Below are 22,372 nucleotides of genomic sequence, written 5' to 3'. Positions count from 1 at the left end.
CAAGGCTACTGATATTATTACTTCCCAGGAGACTCACTGACATTGCCTAGGAAGGGGCCTTTCCTCCCTCCCTGCCTACATCATGAGCAGGTGCTGGGTTCCAGGTGCTCTAAAGCCAAGGACGGGGCTGTGAGTTCAAGACACTCAGAGCATCTTTTGCAGAGTTTGAAGGGGGTTCAGAGTCTTTCTGAGGGAAGTTACCACTTGGAGTGTTTCTGGAATTATTGAGCAGAGGGTTTTGTGTTCTCCCCACCCCACAAAACACACACATGTTTATTTAAGCACCACCCTGGCTTACAAATTAAGAAACTTATTTGTTCGCTCTCCACCGAGATGCGACCTGGTGGCCACACGTTTGTTTGGCCCCTCTGATGCTGGTCGACCACGATCTAGAGGCCAATTAGACTACTTTTTGTACCAGCAGCTGCTTGGAGAAATGTCTCTAGACTGTGAACTAAACCATAGCCCCATGCTGCCCCAGGAAGAGAAATGATGCAATTTCTAACATAAATCTCCCTGGACTTAGTTACTAAAATACTGAAATACAGAACTCCCAAACCGCATGGCCGCAATTTGATATCTCTTCATTCTCAGCAATGGAAAACTAATTATCAAATGCTTCCTTGTGAGCAGGGCTGTTTTTTGGGGCAAAACACCAACAACAAAAGTGAGTTTTGTGTTGAAATATGGAATGTAATCAAGGTAAAGAGAAAGTAAAGTGAAATTTATCAGCTACGCAGGCGGGGGTGGAGGGATTGGGGGGTGGGTGTTATACTCGGGTTTTTGGTGGTGGAATATGTGCACTGGTGAAGGGACAGGTGTTTGAGCATTGTATAACTGAGACATAAGCCTGAAAACTTTGTAACTGTCCACATGGTGATTCAATAAAATAAATTAATTAAAAAAAAAGAAACTGTTGCAACAATGTTGAAATTTTACCAGACTGTCAGAGGCATTTTACTCGCACAAGAAATATACATTTTTTTGGGAGGATCACAGGACTACCTCCGGAGGTATTGTGTTATGGCCTGCCAGAGAGCAGCCTGTTCAACCTCCTTTTATTTATTAGGTTAACGTACAAACCAATCATATTCAGCCACATAAACTGAATATGCAAATTAACCAACGGGAACAATAACAGTTATTTAAAGTTACAGTGACAAAAACATAAACCGTCGTTTACATCCAGGCCTAGTTAGGCCTGAGATTATGGGATGTTGTATACCAACATTTCCCCCTTTTTTGTTTAAAATGACCAGTAGTAAATAATACAAACATTTTCATAAATCTTTCAGTAATACCTCAAGAAAATCTTAAGAAAATCTAACCTTATTTTACAGAAATTGTTTTTCATTTTATAATAGAGTTTATACACATTAAGCAATATTTCAGTTCCAGTCCTGGTTCAGAGACATTTGTCAACGAAGATCAATTAGTCTCTATTAGTTAGTTCAAAAACAACACTTTCATGCTATTTTTGGATGAACTTCACAGTCCAGGTTTTTCCACAATCAGTAACTGTCGAAGTACTCCTGTTATCAGATACTTCTCTCAGAAGAATCACCGGCATCCATAAGTAAAATTAGAAATTTCCTCCTCTCAAACTTCATAAATGTCCCAATAAAATATGCATGGAATATCATCCAGTTTCTTATAATAAACCTGTTATCTCTTAAAATAAACCAATATCTTTTGAACCTATTTTATAAACAGTTATTTCAAGTCTCTCTTAGCGGCTCATTTAATAGTTCTTATGCTTTAGATATTTTAAATCATGAACCTTTTATATCAATCTTTAACAGTTTTTACCTTGGTTTCATGCTCTAATTTTACAACTCTTAATAAGCTCCAAAAAACACTCACACTTTAAAAAATTTTTTGGAGTAGGATTGCCACTTTTGATTTCAATCTGACTTCAATATTTAAACACTTAAAACAGACAGACATACAGAAAGACAACAAAATCACATGCATGTGCATTCGTACATACCTGATCCTGATTCTGACCCTCCAAGAACCAGAGAAAAAAACTGATAGACAGAGAAAGAAAGGGCAGTCCCCAGGGTAAAAATTTCCCTGTCAGCCAATTGGGATTATCCCCCATTTTCAGTCCAACTAGCCTGTCTCTTGCTTGTAGAATTGGATCCAAAAAGAAAATAAGAGAAGCACTTCTGTTTTTAAAAAGCCGGCAAAAATTCATGAAAAAGGAATCCACACCTTAGTTTTTTCATTTGCTATCCATTATTCACTGAGAAGTTTTAGTCTCTTTGTAGGACACCAAAAGTGGTTTCTGTTTGCTGAAATAACAGCAAAACCTCGGCCCCACCTTTCCACCTGGCCTGGCATCCAACTCCCAGAGACTGGGTCCCTGTAAAGGACCTTACATCTCTGATTAATTTTATCTAAATCATTTTTAATTCTATTAGAGCTTATTTCTTCTGAGCTATCCTGAATTTTCCAATGTTTTCCCGCCGATGTCATTTCATCAGAGCAATTCAAAAAATTCAATGTGAACAGTGCAAACTTAAGAAATTGAAATATCTTTTGCTTTGGAAAGTTGTTGTGAATTTTGCCGAGATAATCAGTGCAGGCAATTTGCCAATCTTCATCAATTTCCTACAGCTCCTGAATTTGCTCATTAGTCAATGGTAAAATATTTTCAGTAGGATCGTTCCCTATTAATTGTCTAGTTCTTCTTCTTCCTTTAAAAATTATCTGAGGGGCCGGAGCGATAGCACAGCGGGTAGGGCGTTTGCCTTGCACGCGGCTGACCCAGGTTCGATCCCCGGCATCCCATATGGTCCCCCAAGCACTGCCGGGAGCAATTCCTGAGTGCAAAGCCAGGAGTAACCCCTGAGCATCGCTGGGTGTGACCCAAAAAGCAAAAAAAAAAAAAATTAAAAAAATTAAAAATTATCTGAGATATTTTATTTACATAAGTAACCAATGTTTTACTAGGCTTATTACATAAAAAACTCCATTCCACAATATTAGTTCCTTGTACCAAAACCCTAATAGGAGAATGTGAAGTATGCAACACTATCAGATTTAAACATTCTGAAGAGTCAATTCTATCCAGCTGAGCCTTATTAACAATTTCTTCAATTATTTCTAATTTCTTTTCAGCTGCCAGGCTAAGTTGCCTTGGACTGTTTAAAGAGGGATCACCTTCCAATGTTTGAAACAAATTTTGTAGGGCATAGGTTACAATACCCAAAGAAGGCCGTAGCCAATTTATATTTCCTAATAGTTTTTGAAAGTCATTTAAAGTTCTTAATTTATCTCTCCGAATTTGGACCTTTTGAGGTGTAATTCTACTCTCCCATATTATTTGTCCCCAAAATTCCCAAGGAACCTGACGTTGAATTTTGTCCTGTGCAATTTTTAAACCCCATAACTCTAGTTCATAAGTTACAGCCTCATAAACCTTTTGCAAATTTATATGAGGTGGAGCAGTGATAAGAATATCATCCATATAGTGAATAATTTTGATGTTAGGGTATTGTGCCCTAATTATATCCAGTGGTTGATTAACAAAATACTGACACATCGTGGGACTATTCATCATCCCTTGAGGCAAAACAGTCCAGTGATATCTTTTAGCAGGAGTTTCACTATTTAAGGAAGGCACAGTAAAGGCAAATTTTTCTCTATCCTCTTCTCTCAAAGGGATGGTATAGAAACAATCCTTTAGATCAATTATAATAATATTCCATTGCTTTGGAATAATGGCTAAATTAGGTAGGCCCATTTGCAAAGGGCCCATTGGTTCCATGCAATCATTAACTTTTCTTAGATCACTTAACATTCTCCATTTACCAGTCTTTTTCTTGATAACAAATACTGGTGAATTGCAGGGACTAGAGCTAAAACAATATGTCCCAATTCAAACTGTTCTTTAACTAATTCATTTAAAGCCTTAAGTTTTTCTTTTGTTAAGGGCCACTGCTCAACCCAAACAGGCTGAACCTTTTTCCAGACTATTGGGAGAGCTGTTCTTCGAACAGCAGCCCAAATTAAAAAGGCGATTGCTGAGACACCTCTTTTTCTTTAATATATTTCACACCAAGTTTGGGGGCCATATGTTGCAACAAATCTCATCCCCATGGGGTGATAGCTATTGGAGCAATATATGGCTGGATGACTGCCGTGTCTCCATCAGGATCACTACAACGAAGAGCCTGCACACTCTGTTGAACATCAGTGACCACACCCATACCAGAAAAAGTAACGTCCACACAACGCTTTTGCCAAACTTTAGGCCAATGATGGGAGGCTACAACAGTAACATCAGCACCTGAATCTAACATACCCTCCAGTCTTGTTCCATCCTCAAAGGTCATAACCAAAGTAGGCTTATCATCAGTAATCTTTTTTGCCCAAAATATTTCTGCATCAGTGCTTCCAAAATCACTTTCTTTTTATGCCTGTATTTTTTCCTAGTATACACGGAAGCAAAAGCAGTTGAGCAATACGTTCCCCTTTTAATATTCTAATATCCGCTTGGACAGTGACTATAATTGAGATTTCATTCACAAAATCACTGTCAATGAGTCCCACTTGTACATTAACACCTCGCAGAGTCATACTACTTCTCCCTAAGATCAATCCTGCTGTTCCTTTTGGAAGGGGGCCATAAACATTAGTTGGAATGTTATAAATTTTATTAGGAGTCAGAAACAAATCCTGTAAAACTGAAATATCAGCTGCTACACTTCCCTCTGTTGCTCTTACAAGGTCTGTGTAGGACAATTTATTGCTAATGCCTTTTGGTTTATTGATTGTTATCATGGTAGGGGATGAAGAACTATTGATAGATTTTTCTGAAGATTTCCAGTATTGTTGAAAGGGCCCTGGGTGGAGCCCTGACTCCCTTTTCCTGAAGGCTCATTATTTTTTCTAACTTTTTTTCTTTTGTAATGGCATTCATTGGCCCAATGCTTCCCCTTCCTACATTTTCTACAGACGCCTGGTTCTTTTCTCATTCTAGAGTTAATACTTGTACAATTTCGTCTGAGATGTCCCAAAACTCCACAGCCGTAACATTTTATCTGGTTTACTCTTTTAAAAGCAGCGGCTAATATTTGTGTCTGATGGGTTGGTGTTTCCACTTCCCTACATACTTTAATAAAATCATCCAGATAGTTTTTTCCCATTAGCTTAGCAGTTTGAATTGCCTTTTTGCAGTCTGCTGTAGCATTTTCCACCGCTAAAGTTAGCATAAGCATTTCACGAAGGCCTTCATCAGGTATAGCCTTTTCAAGAGAATCTTGGAGTCTGGCAAAAAATCTGTGTAAAGTTCATTTGCTTCCTGAAAGATTTTTGTGAATGACATAGTACGTTTTGCAGAGGTCTCAAGATAACGCCACGCCTTTAGACAGGTCTTATTAACAGCTTCTAAAATGTTTGCCTCTAAACGGACTTGTTCTTCCACTAAAGCCCACTTGCCAGTGCCTAAAATCTGGTTCACAGTGTTAGCAACTTGTTTTGGTGTTTTAATTCTAGCAAATTTCTCAGCCTCTTCTCTCCACCAGGATTTAAATTGTACATATTGAGAATTTTCTAACACTGCCTTTGCAAGAGTTTGCCAATCAAATGGAATTACAGTATTAGCTTCTGCAAAATTTTCCAGAAGGGCTAGCACATAGTTAGAAGTAACACCATAGGTGGTCACAGCTTGCTTAATCGAGGAAAGAAACTTAAAAGGAGCAGGCTCATATTCCCCTGCCTGTCTTTTTCTTTGTATGTCAGTATTACAAACAACTGGAAGAGTCATAAACTGAGCAGGCTGTTGACTCAACAACTTTGTTTTATATAAAGGAGCTTCACATTTTTGCATCAGAGAATGCAACTCAGGAGTAAAATTAAAATGGCGACACAGAGAATTTTCTTCCCTATTCTTATATAATTGAGGAGAAGGAACTGCCAATGAGTCAGGATCAGTGATACCCTGTACAGTAGGCATTATCCTTCTTTCAGAAGGGTGGTGCATCTCAAGTTACTTCATTTGTCTAATTAATTTATCTAATATTTCATTAACTTTTCTCAACTCATGGGAGTTTACATCCTCTTTTAAAACCGAATCTTCTGTGTCTGACTTGACGCTGTCAGACTCAGACTGGGCAGGTGAATCATCAATTTGATATGATTCACCAGACAAGACAGATGCTGTTGGCTTAGCACAAAATTTTGGTAATATCAAAGATTCTCCCACTTTTCTCCTCTAACACAGAAGTTTCCCTGTAAGTTGCCTTAGAATTTGATGAATTAGTGGAGAGAGTCCTATGAGAAGACAAAGAGTTGATGAATTAGTAGAGAGAGCTGTATGAGAAGAGAGAAAAGGCTCCTCATACTCAAATCAAACTGAAAAATTCAGGGCGCCAGTAATGCTATTGTACGCCCTCCATTCCTTTGCTGGGATCAAATCTCCATTTTTCTGTGCATGACACAAATCTCTCCCTATTTTTACCCATAAATCTAGATTGAATTGTTCTATTATTTTTTGACTTAAACCAATGACAATACTTTTGTATCCTCTCAAGGAGGCATCTTATTATCTCTTCCTTTAAGGGCAGACCAGCTGCTTCTGTTAGAGAGTTCAAAGTGTTAACATAGGCATCCTGCTGAGAAGTTACAGAATTGCCCATTGCCCCTTTTTCTTTTTCTTCCTTTATTTATTCTTTATTTCTTTTCTCCCTTTCTCCTTTTCTTCTTTTCCCTTTCTTTCTCCCTGCCTATCTTTCTTTCTCCCTTTCTTTCTCTTTTTTTTCTTTTCCCTCTTATCTATATTTCTTCTTTCTCCCTTTCTCTTTTTTCTTCTTCCTTCCTTATCTATATTTCTTCTTCGTTCTCCCTTTCTCCTTTTTTCTTCTTCCTTATCTATATTTCTTTTCTGTCCCTTTCTTTTTCCTTCTTCCTTTCTATTTCTTTACTTCCTTTCTTTCTTTCTATATTTCTTCTTTCTCCCTTCCTTTCTCTTTTAATTCTTCCTTATCTATATTTCTTCTTCTTTCTCTCTATTTATATTTCTTTATTCCCTTTATCTTTTTCTTCTTTCCTTCCTTTCTATCTCTATTTCTTTATTCCCTTTACCTTCTTTCCTTCCTTTTTTTCTCTCTATATTTCTTCATTTATATTTCTTTCTTCCCGTTATCTTTTTCTTCTTTCCTTCCTTTCTATCTCTATTTCTTTATTCCCTTTTCCTTCTTTCCTTCCTTTTTTTCTCTCTATATTTCTTCATTTATATTTCTTTATTCCCTTTATCTTTTTCTTCTTTCCTTTCTTTCTATCTCTATTTCTTTATTCCCTTCCTTTTTCTTCTTTCCTTCCTTTCTCTCTATATTTCTTCATTTATATTTCTTTATTCCCTTTATCTTTTTCTTCTTTCCTTCCTTTCTATCTCTATTTCTTTATTCCCTTTTTCTTCTTTTCTTTCTTTCTTTCTATCTTTCTTTCTTTCTTTCTTTCTTTCTTTCTTTCTTTCTTTCTTTCTTTCTTTCTTTCTTTCTTTCTTTCTAATTTCTTCTTTTATATTTCTTATCTCTCCCCTTTCTCTATTTCTTCCGAACCAAGCCTTTATCTTCGAACATGACAGCAGGGGCTTCGGAAGTACAGGGAAGTGGGGGCAAGTAGCCATCCCAGTTCCATAAGGTTGGGTGCTTTCAGCCACAGGGACCCTTGTACTTGAGGATTTGCAGGATTAAGTTCACTGTGAGGCTCGTTGTCCTGAGGTGAGGGATGCTTGTTTGGAGGGGTAGGAGCCAGAAGCTGCCAGGACTTTGGGTGGGATCTGGCCTGCCCCCCACCCCCCGAGTGTTATGGGTACTAGGAGAGATGCACTAGGAAAAGTTTGTCAGGAATTGTTAGTTAGCAGATCAGTGACTCTTTTCTCTGTCCAGAATTTCAACAAGAGAGCAGAACCACCCCCCAAATATGATTTTGAGCTTTTTGTGGACCTCATTCTCCTCCCATTCTCATGCTAAGTGAGCAAGCCACACACAGAAGCCAAAGATAAGCGATTAGTAAAGCAATCTATTGATTCCAAAATAGGACTATTTCTAGGAGAGTAGGTGAGTTATTCCGACAGAAGAAAGGAAGGTGAGGGCGGGGACAGGAGGGAGTACAGTGGGGAGGGCACTTACCTTACATGTGACTGACCCGGGTTTGATCCCTGAGACCCCATTTGGTTCCCCCTGAGTACAGAGCCAGGAGTAATCCCTGAGCACTGCTGGGCGTCTCTCCCCTCCCCAGCAAAGCAGGGAGCAGGGGTAGAGAATACTAGAACAGCAGGGAGGGCACTTGCCTTGCATATGACCAACTTGGGTTTGATCCCCTGCACCTCACTCATGGTCCCCTGAATCCCCTGAACTGTGCCAGGAGTGATCTCTGAGTGCAGAGCCAGGAGTAAGCCCTGAGCACCACCAGCTGTGGCCCAAGAACAAGCAAGGAAAGAAGGGAGGAGGGGGAGAGGGGAGAGATGGTACTTGGGATCCTGTCTGTCCTTGCTCCCAAGGAAGGGAAGGAGGGAAGGCAAGCTCCAGCTGCCTGCCTTCAGGGGAATTCATCAGCAACCAATTGCTGGGTGGGGGCATTGGGCAAGCAAAGGGCAGAGAGTTTTGCTTTACTTACAAGTGGTGGTGGAAGGAAGAGTGACTATGTAAATGGAGAAAGAACTCCCCTCCCCCCTTCTCCGCCAGCTACTTTCTCTCAAACCCTTTTTTTTTTTGAGTTTGCTTGTCCTGTGGGGTGGGCTGGAGCTATAGTACAGCAGGTGAGACATTTGCCTTGCACACAGCCAACCTAGGTTTGATTCCTCCACCCCTCTCGGATAGCCTGACAAGCTACCGACAGTATCTCACACGCATGGCAGAGCCTGGCAAACTACCCATTGCATATTCGATATGCCAAAAGCAGTAACAACAAGTATCACAATGGAGATGTTACTGGTGCCCGCTCGAACAAATTGATGAGCAACGGGATGACAGTGATACAGGTGAGCTATTCACTGCTTAACAAAGAGCCCCCACCCCCATAAGATACTAAAGATAAGACAGTTGACAATAGTCAAACAAATATCAAAACAGAGTAGTCAGGTAACAGTTAAACAACTGATTGGTTGATTCTGGGACTAACACATATCAGCAGCAGGCTACCCTCTTCATTGATCCCCCACATCTTGGGACTTGTTTTTCTGCCAAGTGAACACAAGTCCTGCCTCTCTGCCACAGGAGCTCACACCCTGCTTTTCAGCCAAGCTCCCTTGCACACATCCTGCTTTTCTGCCCTGTGAATATACATCATTTTACCTGTCAAGGGGGCTCACATTCTGGGCTCCAGGGGCAAAGTTTGCCTCTTTCTCAGGTGTGGAGACCCTCCACAGGACCGCTTCGTAAACAACACCTGTTCTTGTTAATTTCACTGTGCTTTGAAAACAGGATGTCCTGTCCCGCCCACAAGGTGTAACTAGCCTATCAGCTGCAGACACTTGGGCGTAAACAAACAGCGAGAGGTACATAAGGAGGGAAGCTGCCCAGCTAGTGCGTCGCCCCTTGGTTCCTTTTCCTTCCTTCGTCCTCTTTTCCGTTTGCATGAGAAGGTTTTTTAATAAATCGCTGCAAGAAGAATCTCCGGGTTGGGTGTTACTTTACACTCAGGGGATGGGGTCAGTTGGTCTCCCACCCCGAGAGCGACCCCTCGTGTCTCAACCGGGTGAACGTCTGAGAAGATTTTGCAGCAAGTTAGTTGATCGATCCCTTTAGAGATTTATGTGTCCTGGAACAAGGCCAGTAAGCATGAGCTTACCTGCTGGCTAAGGTGGTTTGTGGGCACCTTGAAGGTTTTATGTTCTTTGTCAGTGCTGTGTCACCCTATTTTTAGCTTTTGAGAATCATCCTGTTTGATGATTCTCTTGTTTGATGAACCATCCTGTTTGATGATGAGAAATCATCATTTCTGTTTCCCAGAAACAGAAAGTGAAACCAGCTTCCTCTGCCCCCACCACTCTGCTCCCAGCCTGTGTTGGCTCCTTTTATACCCAGGCCCCAACAGCACAGGGGGAGTGAGCGCTCACTGCCCTGTGGGTGCACGTGTCCCCGAGAATCCACGAGGGATGGGGTGAGAGACACACTCCCCAGGCCCAGAAGTCAGAGAAACAGCAAAAGTGAGGTGCAGTCAGGTGAGGCGTGTCCTGGCCTCTGGCAAGAACAGGTGTGGGCTGGATGGGTCTTGGCTCAGGGAGCTGCTGGGAGACTAAGGGCTGAGACGGGGGAAGCCCTGGAACAGCCCTGACTGGGAGCACTCGGGAGTGCTCACTGTTCTTTTTTTTTTTTCACACCCACCTATGCTCAGGGGTTACTCCTGGCTCTGCACTCGGGAATTACTCTTGGCGGTGTTTGGTGGGCCATGTGGGATGCTGGGGATTGAATCCCGGTTGGCTGAACGCAAAGCAAATGCCCTACCTGCTGTATTACCACTCTGGCCCGGTGCTCACTGTCCTCACTTCTTTTCACTAATTTAGGAAAGGACCAGAGAGACTCAGGAATCAGCCTGATGCCTCCCAGCAGAGCTCTCTGTCTCTGTCTCTTTCTCTTTCTTTCCTATTTTTTGTTTTTGTTTTCAGGCCAGACTGTTGTGGGGTGAGAAAGTAGCCAAGAAGTCTGGAGCACCCATGTTTGCCTAATTAAAGAGCCTTTATTAACCCACAGGGGCTGCTGAACCTAACAGTAGTGTTTCAGTGCAAGGAACAGTGCCAGCCCGAGTCCAGGTAGTTTTCAGGCATTAGATTCTTCTCCTGTTTGGCAACATCCATTGCAGTTTTCCTGAGAAATGAACATGATCTCAGTGATGTGGGCAGACAGGGAGATAGGGAAGGGCCCTCCCTCAAGGCAATGGCAAGGCAATAAATTTCCTGGGAAATAATAATGTCAGTAGGCCTGAAGTTGTAAAAACAACTGCAGAAAACAGGAACTAAAGTCTGATAAGACTTTCACCTGGCCAGCAACAGACCCAGAGAAGGATGGACCCACCTCTGAAGGAAAGTCCAGCAGATACTAAAGGCCAGAAAAGGCTTTTTTTTGTTTTCCCGTTCTCTCTCTCTCTCTCTCTCTCTCTCTCTCTCTCTCTCTCTCTCTCTCTCTCTCTCTCACACACACACACACTCACCATGAGATACAGTTACAAAGCTTTCATGCTTGAGTTTCAGTCATACAAAGATTGAACACCCATCCCTCCACCAGTGCACATTTTCCACCACCAATGTCCCCAATATCCCCCCATCCCAGCCCTCCCCGTGCCTGTATAGCAGACAACTTCCCCCATCCTTTCTCTCTCTACTTTTGGGCATTATGGTTTGTAATATAGATACTGAGAGGCGATCACGCTCGGTCCTCTATCTACTTTCAGCACACATCTCCCATCCTGAACAATCTCTCCAACCAGTCATCCCTTCTCTATTCCAACTGCCTTCTACCCCAGCTCATAAGGCAGGATTCCAATTATGGAGCAATATTCCTGGCCGTTGTGTCTACTGTTCTTGGGTGTCAATCTTATACTATTTCATTTTGTACTCCACAAATGAGTGCAGTCATTCAATGTATGTCCCTCTCTTTCTGACTCATTTCATTTACCATGATACTCTCCATCACCATCCACTTATAAGCAAATTTCATGACTTCACCTTTCTTAACAGCTGCATAGTATTCTATTGTGTATATGTACTAAAGTTTCTTTGACCAGTTGTTTTTTCTCGGACACTCTGGTGGTTTCCAGATTCTGGCTATTATGAACAGTGCTGCAATGAACATACAGGTGCAGATGCTTTTTGTACCTTCAGGATGTATTCCCAGAAGTGGTATTGCAGGGTCATATGGAAGCACAATTTCTAGTTTTTTAAGGATGCCCATTTTCTTTCCAAAAAAGCTGGACTAGTCACATTCCCCCTATCAATGAAAGAGTCTTTTTCTCCCCACATTTGCTCCTGCACTTTTTTTTTTATGTACGCCAGTATCTTTGGGGTGAGATGATATCTCATTGTTTGTTTGATTTGCCTCTCCCTGATGATTAGCGATGTACAGCATTTTTTTTTCATGTGCCTTTTAGCCATTTGTAATTTTCTCTTTTTTTGGAGGAAGCTTCTCTTCATTTCTTTTTCCCATTTTTTGATGGGGTTGAAGGATTTTTTTTGTGTGTGTACAATTCTACTGGTGTCTTGTATATCCTGGATATTAACCCCTCATCAAATGGGTATTGGGTAAACACCCGTTCAGTGAAATCTTTCTGTATTTTGGTCACTGTTTCTTTTGAGATGCAGAAACTTCTTAGTTTAATATTAAATTTATTGATGTTTGTTTCCACTTGCTTGGTCAGTGGTGTTTCATCCTTCAAGATGTTTTTAGCTTCAAAGTCATGGAGGGTTCTGCCTACATTTTCTTCTATGTACCTTATGGATTCGGCTCTCTGTAGATCTGTCTGTTTTGTATTTCTCTGTCTGTGTGTCTGCTGCTCTCCTGCTTCATAACCATCAGCCCTTCCAGATATGACGGTGTTGAGGTCAGAGAGAGAGGGAGAGAGAGCAAAGTGTGTAGGGTACTTGAGCACAGCTATATGTGGCCCCCATCTCCTCTGAAAAAGAAAAGAAGGAAAGATAAAGAAAAAAAATAGAAGCTCCAAGAGGGGAAGCAAGTTGCTCACAGGAGCTTGGACCCTGCCTGTGGGGAGCCCTGTACTTTGTCTGCTAGGGAGGATCAGAGGATGGTTAAGAACTGAGGGTCTCAGGGCTAGAGAGACAGCACAGCAGAGAGGGCTCCATTAGGCTGAGCTGGATTCAATCTCCAGCACCACACAGGGTCCCTGAGCACTGGTAGGAGTCATCCCTGAATGCCATTGGATGTGCGAATTAAAAAAAAAAAAGAAGGAAGAACAGGAGAAAGAACGAAAAGAAGAGAGAAAGGGAGAAAGGAAGAAGGATGGAAGAAAGAGAGGAAGGAAGGAAGGAAGGAAGGAAGGAAGGAAGGAAGGAAGGAAGGAAGGAAGGAAGGAAGGAAGGAAGGAAGGAAGGAAGGAAACTGGAGTCACTCTTGGTCCAGTTTCCAGCATGAGAAAATGTCTGGGTCTCAGAGATGGAGAGATAATCCAGTGGTTAGGGAGTTTCACTTGCCAAGTGCTAACCAGGGTTCCATGACCGGGATCCCATATTGTCCCCGAGCACAGCCAGGAGTAAGCCCTGAGTATAGACGGGTGTGGGCCCAATCACCTCATCTGCCCCTGTTAGAGTTCGGAGTCGACCACCCCTCAAAGACAGAGAACAGAACCGATATTGCAAATCACATAGCGAGGTTTATTGCTCCAGCTAGCTGGGGTCCAAATGTCCACCCGACACAGCGGGCTTCAACAAGGACCCTGAGCACTAGGTTCAGCAAGTTCTTATACTTTCATTTTGGCAAGTCAGCATTACTCAGCAGATTTTTTTTACATTTATTTATTTATTTATGTATTTATTTATTATTGAATCACCACGTGGAAAGTTACAGAGCTTTCAGTCTTAAGTCTCCATTATACAATGCTCCACACCCATTCCATCACCAGTGCACATTTTCCACCACAAGGAACACTCCCCCCCCCCCTGCATGTGTAGCTGATAGATTTCACTTTACTTTGATTACCTTCAATATTTCAACAAAAAACTCACTATTATTGTTTGGAGTTTACCCCCAAAGTCAGACCTGTTGAAAAGGAAACATTTGATAATGTTTTACATTGCAGACAATTGAGAGATATGAGGTCACGGTTGCGGCCGAGCAGTTTTGTATTTCTGCATTTTAGTAACAAAGTCCAGGAAAATTTCTTCCAGGAATTGCATCACTGCAAGCTTTTACTTCCCTTCTGTGGTGCTCATAAGATGGAAAAGCCGAGAGAGAAAAACCCTTCCCTCCTGGCGCCACATGGGGCAGTGGCTCAGTTCACAGTCTAGAGACATTTCTGCGAGCTGCTAATGCCCAAAGTAGTTTAGTTAGCCTCTGGGATCATGCTCGTGCAGCAGTGGAAAGGTCTACTCAGCAAATTTCTATTACCTACGGAGTACACGCATATTTGTGTTGTTGTTGTTTTGGCCCGCAACATCCAGCCCACCTCCCCGACAGTCACTTTTCAGAGAATCTGATTCCGGGGATGTACTCTCTGACAGAAGCATCTGGTTTTTCTGCTTTTCTTGTTTCTGGAAGAGGCCTAAGTTACTCAGAGCCTGTCCTGGCAGTTCTCTGGCTGAGTGGGTCCTAACACCCCCGCCCTGTAAAATAAAGAAAAAAGGAAGAAAGCGGCCCCTCAGACCAGCATCAGCATCAATTTCCTCTCCAGACTGTGGGGCTCGTCCCTTGGGTGAGCTGTGGGGCAGCCACAGAGCAGAGGAAAAAGCTGAGGGCAGAAGGGGCGGGCGTTTGGGGACGGGTGGAAAGTCCTTCCCACAGTGTGTAAGCTTCAGTCAGGCATCTGGTTCCTGAAGTAGCAACTGCCCCTGGGTTTCTGCACAGAGGAAATCATGGGGCAGGATGTTAGGACCCCATGGCGGAGGAGACCCCCGGCCACCCTTCTCCAGCCCGCTAGAAACCGCCAATATGGCCCGCCCCCCCCCCCCCCCCCGCTGGACCTGACTCTCCTGCTGCTGCCTCTGCTCTTACTGCCCTGTGCGCCCACCAGAACCGGTAAGTGACCCCTTCTCCTGTGCTCGGACCCCAGGCTCCCACAGGCTCCCAGCTCTGCACAGTGCCTGCCGCACCCCTGCACCTCCACAGGCAGGACCAATGGCCCCGTGGGGCCCCTGCAGCCATCAGGGAATCAGCAGCTCCAGTTCCACAGGCTCAGTCACCGCAGAAGGGGCACAGCACCCCATTTCACTCTGCCCCAGCTGTCCAATTGGAGGGTGCCTATTAGCCAGCATTCACCTAGCAGTGACCCCTCATTGCTCCCCTCACCCCCATGTTCCAGGGACCAGGCTGACCACTCCTCAGCTCAAAACAGGGCCAGGCATTGACCCCTGGAAGGGCACCTCAGTGTCCCCAGAAATGCTGGAGAGTGGAGAGGATGGACTGTCATGAGTGAGAGGCCGTCAGACCGTGTTCTCAGGGGCCGTTTTTGTAGGGGCTCTGGGCCCAGGCTGGGTTCCAGGGTGTCTGAGCAGGTGCTGGGCACCAGGTGCTCTAAATCCCGGGGCAGTGCTGTGAGTTTAAGACCCTCAGAGCATCTTTTGCAGAGTTTTTAGGGGTTTTAGAGTCTTTCCAAGGGAAGTTACCAAATAGGGTGTTTCTGGGCCTATCTGGCAAAGGTTCTTGTGTTTTTCCTCCCCTCTCCCCACACACACACACTTTAAACACCACCCTGGGTTACAAAGCTGTATATGATGAATTGTTACAGACATTCAATATTCCAATACAATTCCACCACCCCTCTCACCTTCCCTGCACCACTGTGTCCATTTTCCCAGCCACCCGTCAAACATGCCCCCATAGCAGGCTCTCCATAATGTATTTTATATTGCTTGTTACCCATTAAGGGCTAATAGAATGATCAAAAAGTATTTCCTTATAAGAAAATTAGTGAAAAATTTTGTATCTCATGTGAAGATATTAAGTATTGGTCTGAGGAATTATTATGATTCTGTGCAACCTGAACAACCACCGGGTGCCCAAGATAAACAAAAAGGGAAAATAAATATAAACCTGTAAAAAGAGAAAGTTATACAATATTTGGGGAAAAAATTTTTTTTTGCTTTTTGGGTCACACCCAGCAATGCTCAGGGGTTACTCCTGGCTTTGCACTCAGGAATTGCTCTTGGCAGTGCTTGGGGGACCATATGGGATGCCGGGGATCAAATCCGGGTCAGCCACTTGCAAGGAAAACGCCCTACCCGCTGTGCTATCACTCCGGCCCCAGGGGGAAAATTTTTTTAATCCACTTACTGATCTATAATTTTTGTGAGGTTTCATAAGTTTGACTTTATTACTATCTTCACGATAAATTTTTTAAACCCCTCTTATATGTAGGATATAACAAATATAATAAAGGAACAGCAAATAGTCAAAGCACCCAAACTGGCGAGCTGGGTGTGAAGGCCGTGTCCATGGGGAGGGTATGGAGGGACACTGGGACAGGGGGAGGGAAGTGCTCTGTGGGGGTGGGTGCGGGACTGGGAAGATGCTTGCAGGAAAAGGACAGTCACCAGCATAGTAAGGCAGGGTGCAGCAGTGAAAATGGGGAAAGAAAAAAAATACTACAGGGGCCGGAGTGATAGCACAGCGGGGAGGGCGTTTGCCTTGCACGCGGCTGACCCCGGTTCGATCCCTGGCATCCCATATTGTCCCCCAAGCACTGCCAGGAGAAATTCCTGAGTGCAGAGCCAGGAGTAACCCCTGAGCATCGCTGGGTGTGACCCAAAAAGCAAAAAAACAAAAAACAAAAAACTACAATAAAATAGTGCTGATAGTAACAGAGAAGCAGGTGCCCCCGCAGTGGACGGATGCAACCCTAGCTCTGCGCCCCCCCCCCCCCACACACACGCCCTAGACCCCTGGACCAAGGTGCACACCCCGGTGAGCAGCCTCGGGGTTTCCTCCCCGTCCTGACCAGGGTCCTGTTGGTCTGAGACCCATGTTTCACTCTCTTCCAGCCAATGAGATGACCGAGATGCCTGAGATGACCTTGTGGGCACCCACAGAAGTGCACGGCCGCCGGAGCGACATAGTGAAGCTGCCCTGTGAGCTGCAGTTTCGGGGGTCCGGCAGCCCGGAAGTGACGCAGGTAACGTGGACGCGGCGGGCACCGTCGGGGGAATCCAGCGTCCTGGCAGCCCTCCACCCGCTGTCCGGGCCCAGCATCTCAGAACCCGGCCACGTGGAATTCGCGTCCGCCTGGTGGGGCCCAAATCTACTGGACGCTTCGCTGCTGGTTCGCGGGCTGCAGCCGGAGGACGAGGCCAACTACACGTGCGAGGTGACCATGGCCCATGGCGGGACCAGGAGCGCGGCCACCTGGCTTCGGGTGTTCTGTGAGTGCGGCCGGGCTGGGCTGGGGAGGGAGGTTGGGGGAGGGGGAGTTGGTTCCCCCAAGCTCAGATACTTTCTCAGGGTGGGGTTGTTGGGTCACCCACGGGTCCTGAGGGGTTCCTCCCGGCTCTGCACTCAGAATCACTCCTGGTGGTGCTGCTGAGATCAAAATCAGGTGAACCACATGCTCAGCAAGCAACCTGCCTGCTGCACTGACCCTCCAGCACCCTCCCAAGTTATCTTTATAGAATTATAGATCTCATTTTATGAGCTAAATTTAAAAGGAAAGCACCAAATACTTTTGTCTTTTAAGCCTCTCCTACCTGTAACCAGGGCTTACTCCTAACTGCTCTCAGGGTTCACTCCTGGCGGGCTGAGGCTTCCACAATCTCTCTGGCCCAGTAGAAATAATACAGTTTGTTTCTGCCGTAGCAGCTGGCCAAATACTTCTATTTTCACTGGCTTGTAGGTGCAACAGTATTAAAAACCACTGGTCGGCACATATGCTGCCTCAGCCCCTGTGCTGCTTGTGCCCATGTGGCCAAGCACACGTGTCCCCCGCATCTCCCCCCTTGAGATGTGTACTTTCATGCTTTCATGCCTAATGCTGGAATGTGTGTGGGAGCTCTATCCGCCCCTGGAGAAGCCCGGGTTCTCTCTTGAACATGTTATTCACTTCCTCTTTCTCCTCCCCTCCAAAACCTCCAAATCAAATCTGTTTTACTTCAAAAACAAAACAGAACACAACAAAAAGCCGCTGGTCTACACTGGCTCCCTGGGCTGCTCAGCACTATCCATGGTCTACACCAGTGGTCTAGATCACACCTAGGGGGATTCTCACTGTTCCCTGTGTCATCTACACTGGCTGCTGAGACCTGGTCTCCATGGACACCCTTCCCTTGCTGCCCTGTCTACACTGGCCCTACAGGAGAAGAGTCTACACTGTCCTTCCTGGTGCAGAACCCATTGCCCTCCGCCATGATACCATCTACACCGGCTTCTCAGGGGTGCCTCCCTGCCCCACAGCTGCCTCCCTGCTGCCCCGTGGCTGTCTACACAGCCTCAACACCATCTGCCTGGTCCTCCTCTCACAGTCTCACCCCCACTAGCGCCCCCAGATCAGGACCCCAGTACAGCCAGATGTAGGTCTCATTGGGGCCATGTCCTGAGTGTCCCCCATGGTGCGTACACCCCAGAGTGTCTGACACCCTCCTCACCCTCCCAGCCACCCACACCAAATATCACCAAATATCACTCTGGCCCCCAGGGGCTGTGCCCAAAATCTCTGCTCTGACACCTTCACACGACGTACACTGAGCCCATCAGGGGTCTACACTGCACTGCTGGACACTCCGAACCCCACTGGGGAGAGTCCCAGTCCTTCCTGATGGCCTGGTGATGTACCTCCACACGGACTGTCCAGAAGCTCAGATATGGGGATCCTGAGACGCAGTGCCCAGCTGCCCTCCCACCCCAAAACCTTTAGCCCTCTGTCCCTCAGGGACCCACATCCCTCCCCCAGGCCTCCCATTGCAGCTGTTCCTGCGGGACCTGAACCCCACCTGAGTTTGTGTTCCTCGGGGTTCCTGTCACTGAGCCCATCCCTATTCCCTTCCCAGATGCCCCCCAGGTCTCCATCTCTCTCTATGATGACATCGGGCAGCAGGGCCACAGGGAGACCAGCCTGACCTGAGACGCCCGCAGCAACCCGGAGCCCAAGAGCTATAATTGGAGCACGTGAGTTCTGGGCTGATCAGAGTCTAAGGGGGGGAGACTGGAATGGAATCTCTGCTCTGAGAGAGGAGACTGGGGAATGGGGTTCTGGACTGAGACGAGGGAGAAGTCAAAAGGATCCAGGGAGAAAAGTCCCCTCTGTTCCCTGTTAAATGTCTCGTTCTGGGGCTGGAGCTTAGCTCAATAGTGGGCAAAGCCCTTGTGTGGGAGTGCGCAACCCCCAGGTGGGTGTATCCCCAGGACCCTTTACTCACAAGCTACAATAATGTCATGAGACCTAAACTTTAACAACCGAACTCAGAAATTTGCTGTCAGAGGGCGGGCTGCAGGGGTTGGGGGGTTGTATGGGAGGGAGCCTGGGAGCAGTGGTGGGGGAAGATGACACTGATGGTGGGGTGAGGGCTGCAATATAGTATGTCTAAAACTAACTATGAATAGCTGTGTAAATCACTGTGCCTTAATAAAAATAAGTCAATTTTTTAAAAAGTGTCTTGCACGCATGGTTTCTGAAGGGCTGAGCCCAGGGGGCAGGTGGTACCCCAGCTCTTCCCAGGGCTGCTCTGTGCCTGTCCTCACCTTCCTACCGCATTCCCCACACTCCCCACTCAGCACTGGGCCATGCAGGGTCAAAGATCACTTGCACCCAGTAGGTGCAACATTTGCCCAGTCACAGCCCTAATGAAGCAGAGATTACAACAAAGGAGGCTGAAACTAGTACTGGAATTGAGGTGATGGGATTCATCTAAGGAACTGACTTGCCTCTGACTGAGGTGGCAACACTGAACAGAGTTGGGCTTGAGCTCTGTTCCAGTAAATTCTCAGACCACCAGGTGTGTGTGTTGGGGAATGACAAGGAAGCAGGAACCAGGGGACAAGGTAGGAGTGGAGGCCACACAGGTCCTGAGGACTAGAAGGTTCTCGATGGATTCTGAAGACGGGTCTCAGGACCTGCTGAGCACTTGTGGGGGAGAGGGAGAGTCGGGGGGACTCCAGGTACCCCTCAACTTGGGTCACACAGGGGGCAGTGCTGGGTTCCTCAGTCCCTGTCACTCTGGGCTCCAGCAGAGACGGTGTTCTCACCAGCCTGTGTCCCCCCAGGACCATGGGCCCCCTGCCCCCCTGTGCTGTACCCCAGGGCTCCCGGCTCCTGATCCAGCCCACTAAGGAGTCCATCAACACGACCTTCATCTGCTGTGTCTCCAATGCCCTGGGGACAGGCCAGGCAGCCATGAGAGTCCAGCTCCCAGGTGAGGACCAGTGGGGAACATGGAGACACCCCAGTAGGAGGCCGAGCAGAATTGCCTCTTTTGAGGTGACAGGAGAGTCCCTGGTAAAGAACCCCTCAGCTTTGAGATGCTCCTGGACTCCTGCCATGGCCTCTTCTGGACACTCAGAAAGGCCTTTCCAGGGGAATGAGGCAGAACTCTGGTCATTGCATTTATTCAAACACCAGAGATGTCCAGAAAAGTGGCACATTATTTAAAGGTAGCTTCAGGTATGATACAATCTAGGTGCCCTAGTTATGTGTATAAACCAGGATCTGTATTTTTTCCTGTCATTTTTTCTATGCTAGCTCTGTTCTTCTGACTCATCCTCACAAGACAGGGGATCTGTAGGCTTTTCAGATTCCCATCACACCGTTCAATAATGGAGAGGGAAAGATAGCAGCGCTTTCAATAGCTCTGCTCAAAGTCCCAGACCTGTCTCTCATTGGCTCCTTGAATTCACATGACCTCCAGGAACCAATCCAGCAGTGTCACGAGGGGAACACTGTGATTGGTCAGTCTCGGGTCCCAACTCCTGAACCACAGAGCTCTATGGAGTAACAGTAGGGACTGCACACAGGAGTGAGGGGCGATGTTTGTGAGCAGCGGAACCCCAAAGTCTCTGATCCTAACCCCCTGCCTCCTCCTCTCCTCCCAGGATCTCCCCAGGAACTGTCACCCTTACTCTTGGTTCTTTGGATCAGCCTCTGCGTTTCAGGAATCGTGGTTGTGGCTGTGCTGGGGGCCCTGGTTTATTCCTGGGGTCGGAGACAGTCCCGTGAGTGTCTCCCTCCTGGAACATTCCCCACCCGTGTGTCAGCCCTGAACATCCTGAGCCCAAATCCCTGAGCCCGACCCTGCGCAAGGCTCTGTGCTAGTCCCCCCAAGCAACCTGTCCTGCGTGTCCCCACAGCTGGGCGGCCCCGACCTTGCAGACAGGGTCACTGAGGCGGGGGCTGGTCTTCCACCCGAGAGAGTGAGGCCCCAGATTATAGGCTTGTCAGCACTGGGAGCCAACCAGGGGCACAGGGGGGCCAAGGGCAGAGTGACACCCCCCAGCTGTCCCTCATGTCCCTTGCTAAAAGAGACCCCCTGATGCCCCTACAGACAGGAGGGGGCAGCAGGAACTGGAACCCTGGTCCCCAGCAGGAGCTGAGGTGGACTTGTGAAAACTTGCAGGGACAAGTGAATTAACAAGCCATGATGGACTCAGTCAGTATTGATTGATTATAGGGCTGGAGGTCAGAGCAATAGTAGAGCAGATAGGGTTCCTGCCTTGCACACAGCGAACCCGGATTTGATCCCAGCACCCTATGTGGTCCCCCAGCTTCACCAGCAGTGTTCGCTGAGTGCAGAGCCAACAGTGGGCCCTGAGCTTCGCTGGTTGTGGGCTAAAACCCAATACTACTACTACTATTGGTAATAATGGGACAGGGATAGTGTTTGGCTTGTGTGATTTATTGACTTATATCCAATAACAGGCCGGATAGGGTTTGTGGTATTGATTCATTGATTGAAAATTAATAACAGGCCGGGATAGGGTTCAGTGGTGGAACATATGACTTGCATATGTGAGATGCCAGGTGTGATTTCTGACACTGCAGAGGAAGGAAAGGAAAGAATCAAGTGAATCCCGAGGAGTTACTGAATAAAACCTCTCCCCAACCCTGTTTTAGAACTGTGGGTCTCTGAGGGAAGGGGAGCCCTGTGGGCCTGGAGTCATGGTCCCCAGGCCCCTGGGTCTGCCCGTGACTGCCTGCAGGTTCCTGATGCGTCTGCTCTGTGTCCACAGGTCAGGACCCCCACAGCGCCCCTGATCACAGGGTAAGTGTGGGTGGGTGCTGAGGTGGATGAGGTGCCCACAGAGCACTGCCCAGTTGCTCTCCCAGGAGCACCCCATTTGTGGCTCCCAAATCTCTCACACTTACTCACAACCGACCCTAGTTTGCTGGCTCTGTGCTAGGGCTGCTGGTAAGTTTACATTTCTGCACTCCTGACTCTGAGTTTGGGGGTCAGCCAGGGCAGAGCTGGAGAATCATGTGTTTTCAAGGAAGAAACACAAGCCCCCCGCCAGTGGGCAAAACATGTGCCAGCCAGGCCAGCACCATTCCTGTGCTGTCTCTCAAACGTGGGGTCTACATTTTAATGGGTGTTCCTTGTCGGCCCCTCAAGATGCATCTGGGGAAACTGCCTGGCCCCCAGAGAGAATGACCCACAGGCCTGACCTCTGGGCCGAGGGGCTATTGGGAGAGTCGCTGGTTTTGTCTGAAAGGACCTTGCAGGTCAGGTTTGAATCTCCCCTTTCCAGCCTGTCTCCTGTGCAGCTGTGCAGAGAGAAGCCGG

At 46.5% G+C, this 22,372-nt stretch overlaps 1 protein-coding gene across 1 annotated transcript in view; it reads left to right on the top strand.

Moving 5' to 3' along the window:
- The window catches only part of LOC129406809 (nectin-2-like), a 70,822-nt gene extending 50,827 nt beyond the window's left edge, over positions 1-19,995 (top strand). The window contains exons 5-7 of the mRNA XM_055145993.1: positions 16,655-17,032; positions 18,650-18,767; positions 19,863-19,995. Coding sequence (XP_055001968.1) covers positions 16,655-17,032; positions 18,650-18,723 — 452 coding nt within the window. The 3' untranslated portion in view covers positions 18,724-18,767; positions 19,863-19,995. The remainder of the gene's footprint in view (positions 1-16,654; positions 17,033-18,649; positions 18,768-19,862) is intronic.
- The last annotated feature ends 2,377 nt before the right edge of the window (positions 19,996-22,372 follow it).

This window comes from Sorex araneus, chromosome 8 (assembly GCF_027595985.1).
Source record: "Sorex araneus isolate mSorAra2 chromosome 8, mSorAra2.pri, whole genome shotgun sequence".
Lineage (NCBI taxonomy): Eukaryota > Metazoa > Chordata > Mammalia > Eulipotyphla > Soricidae > Sorex > Sorex araneus.
The sequence above is the reverse complement of the archived record's forward strand: the minus strand, read 5'-3'. Positions and strand labels throughout refer to the sequence as shown.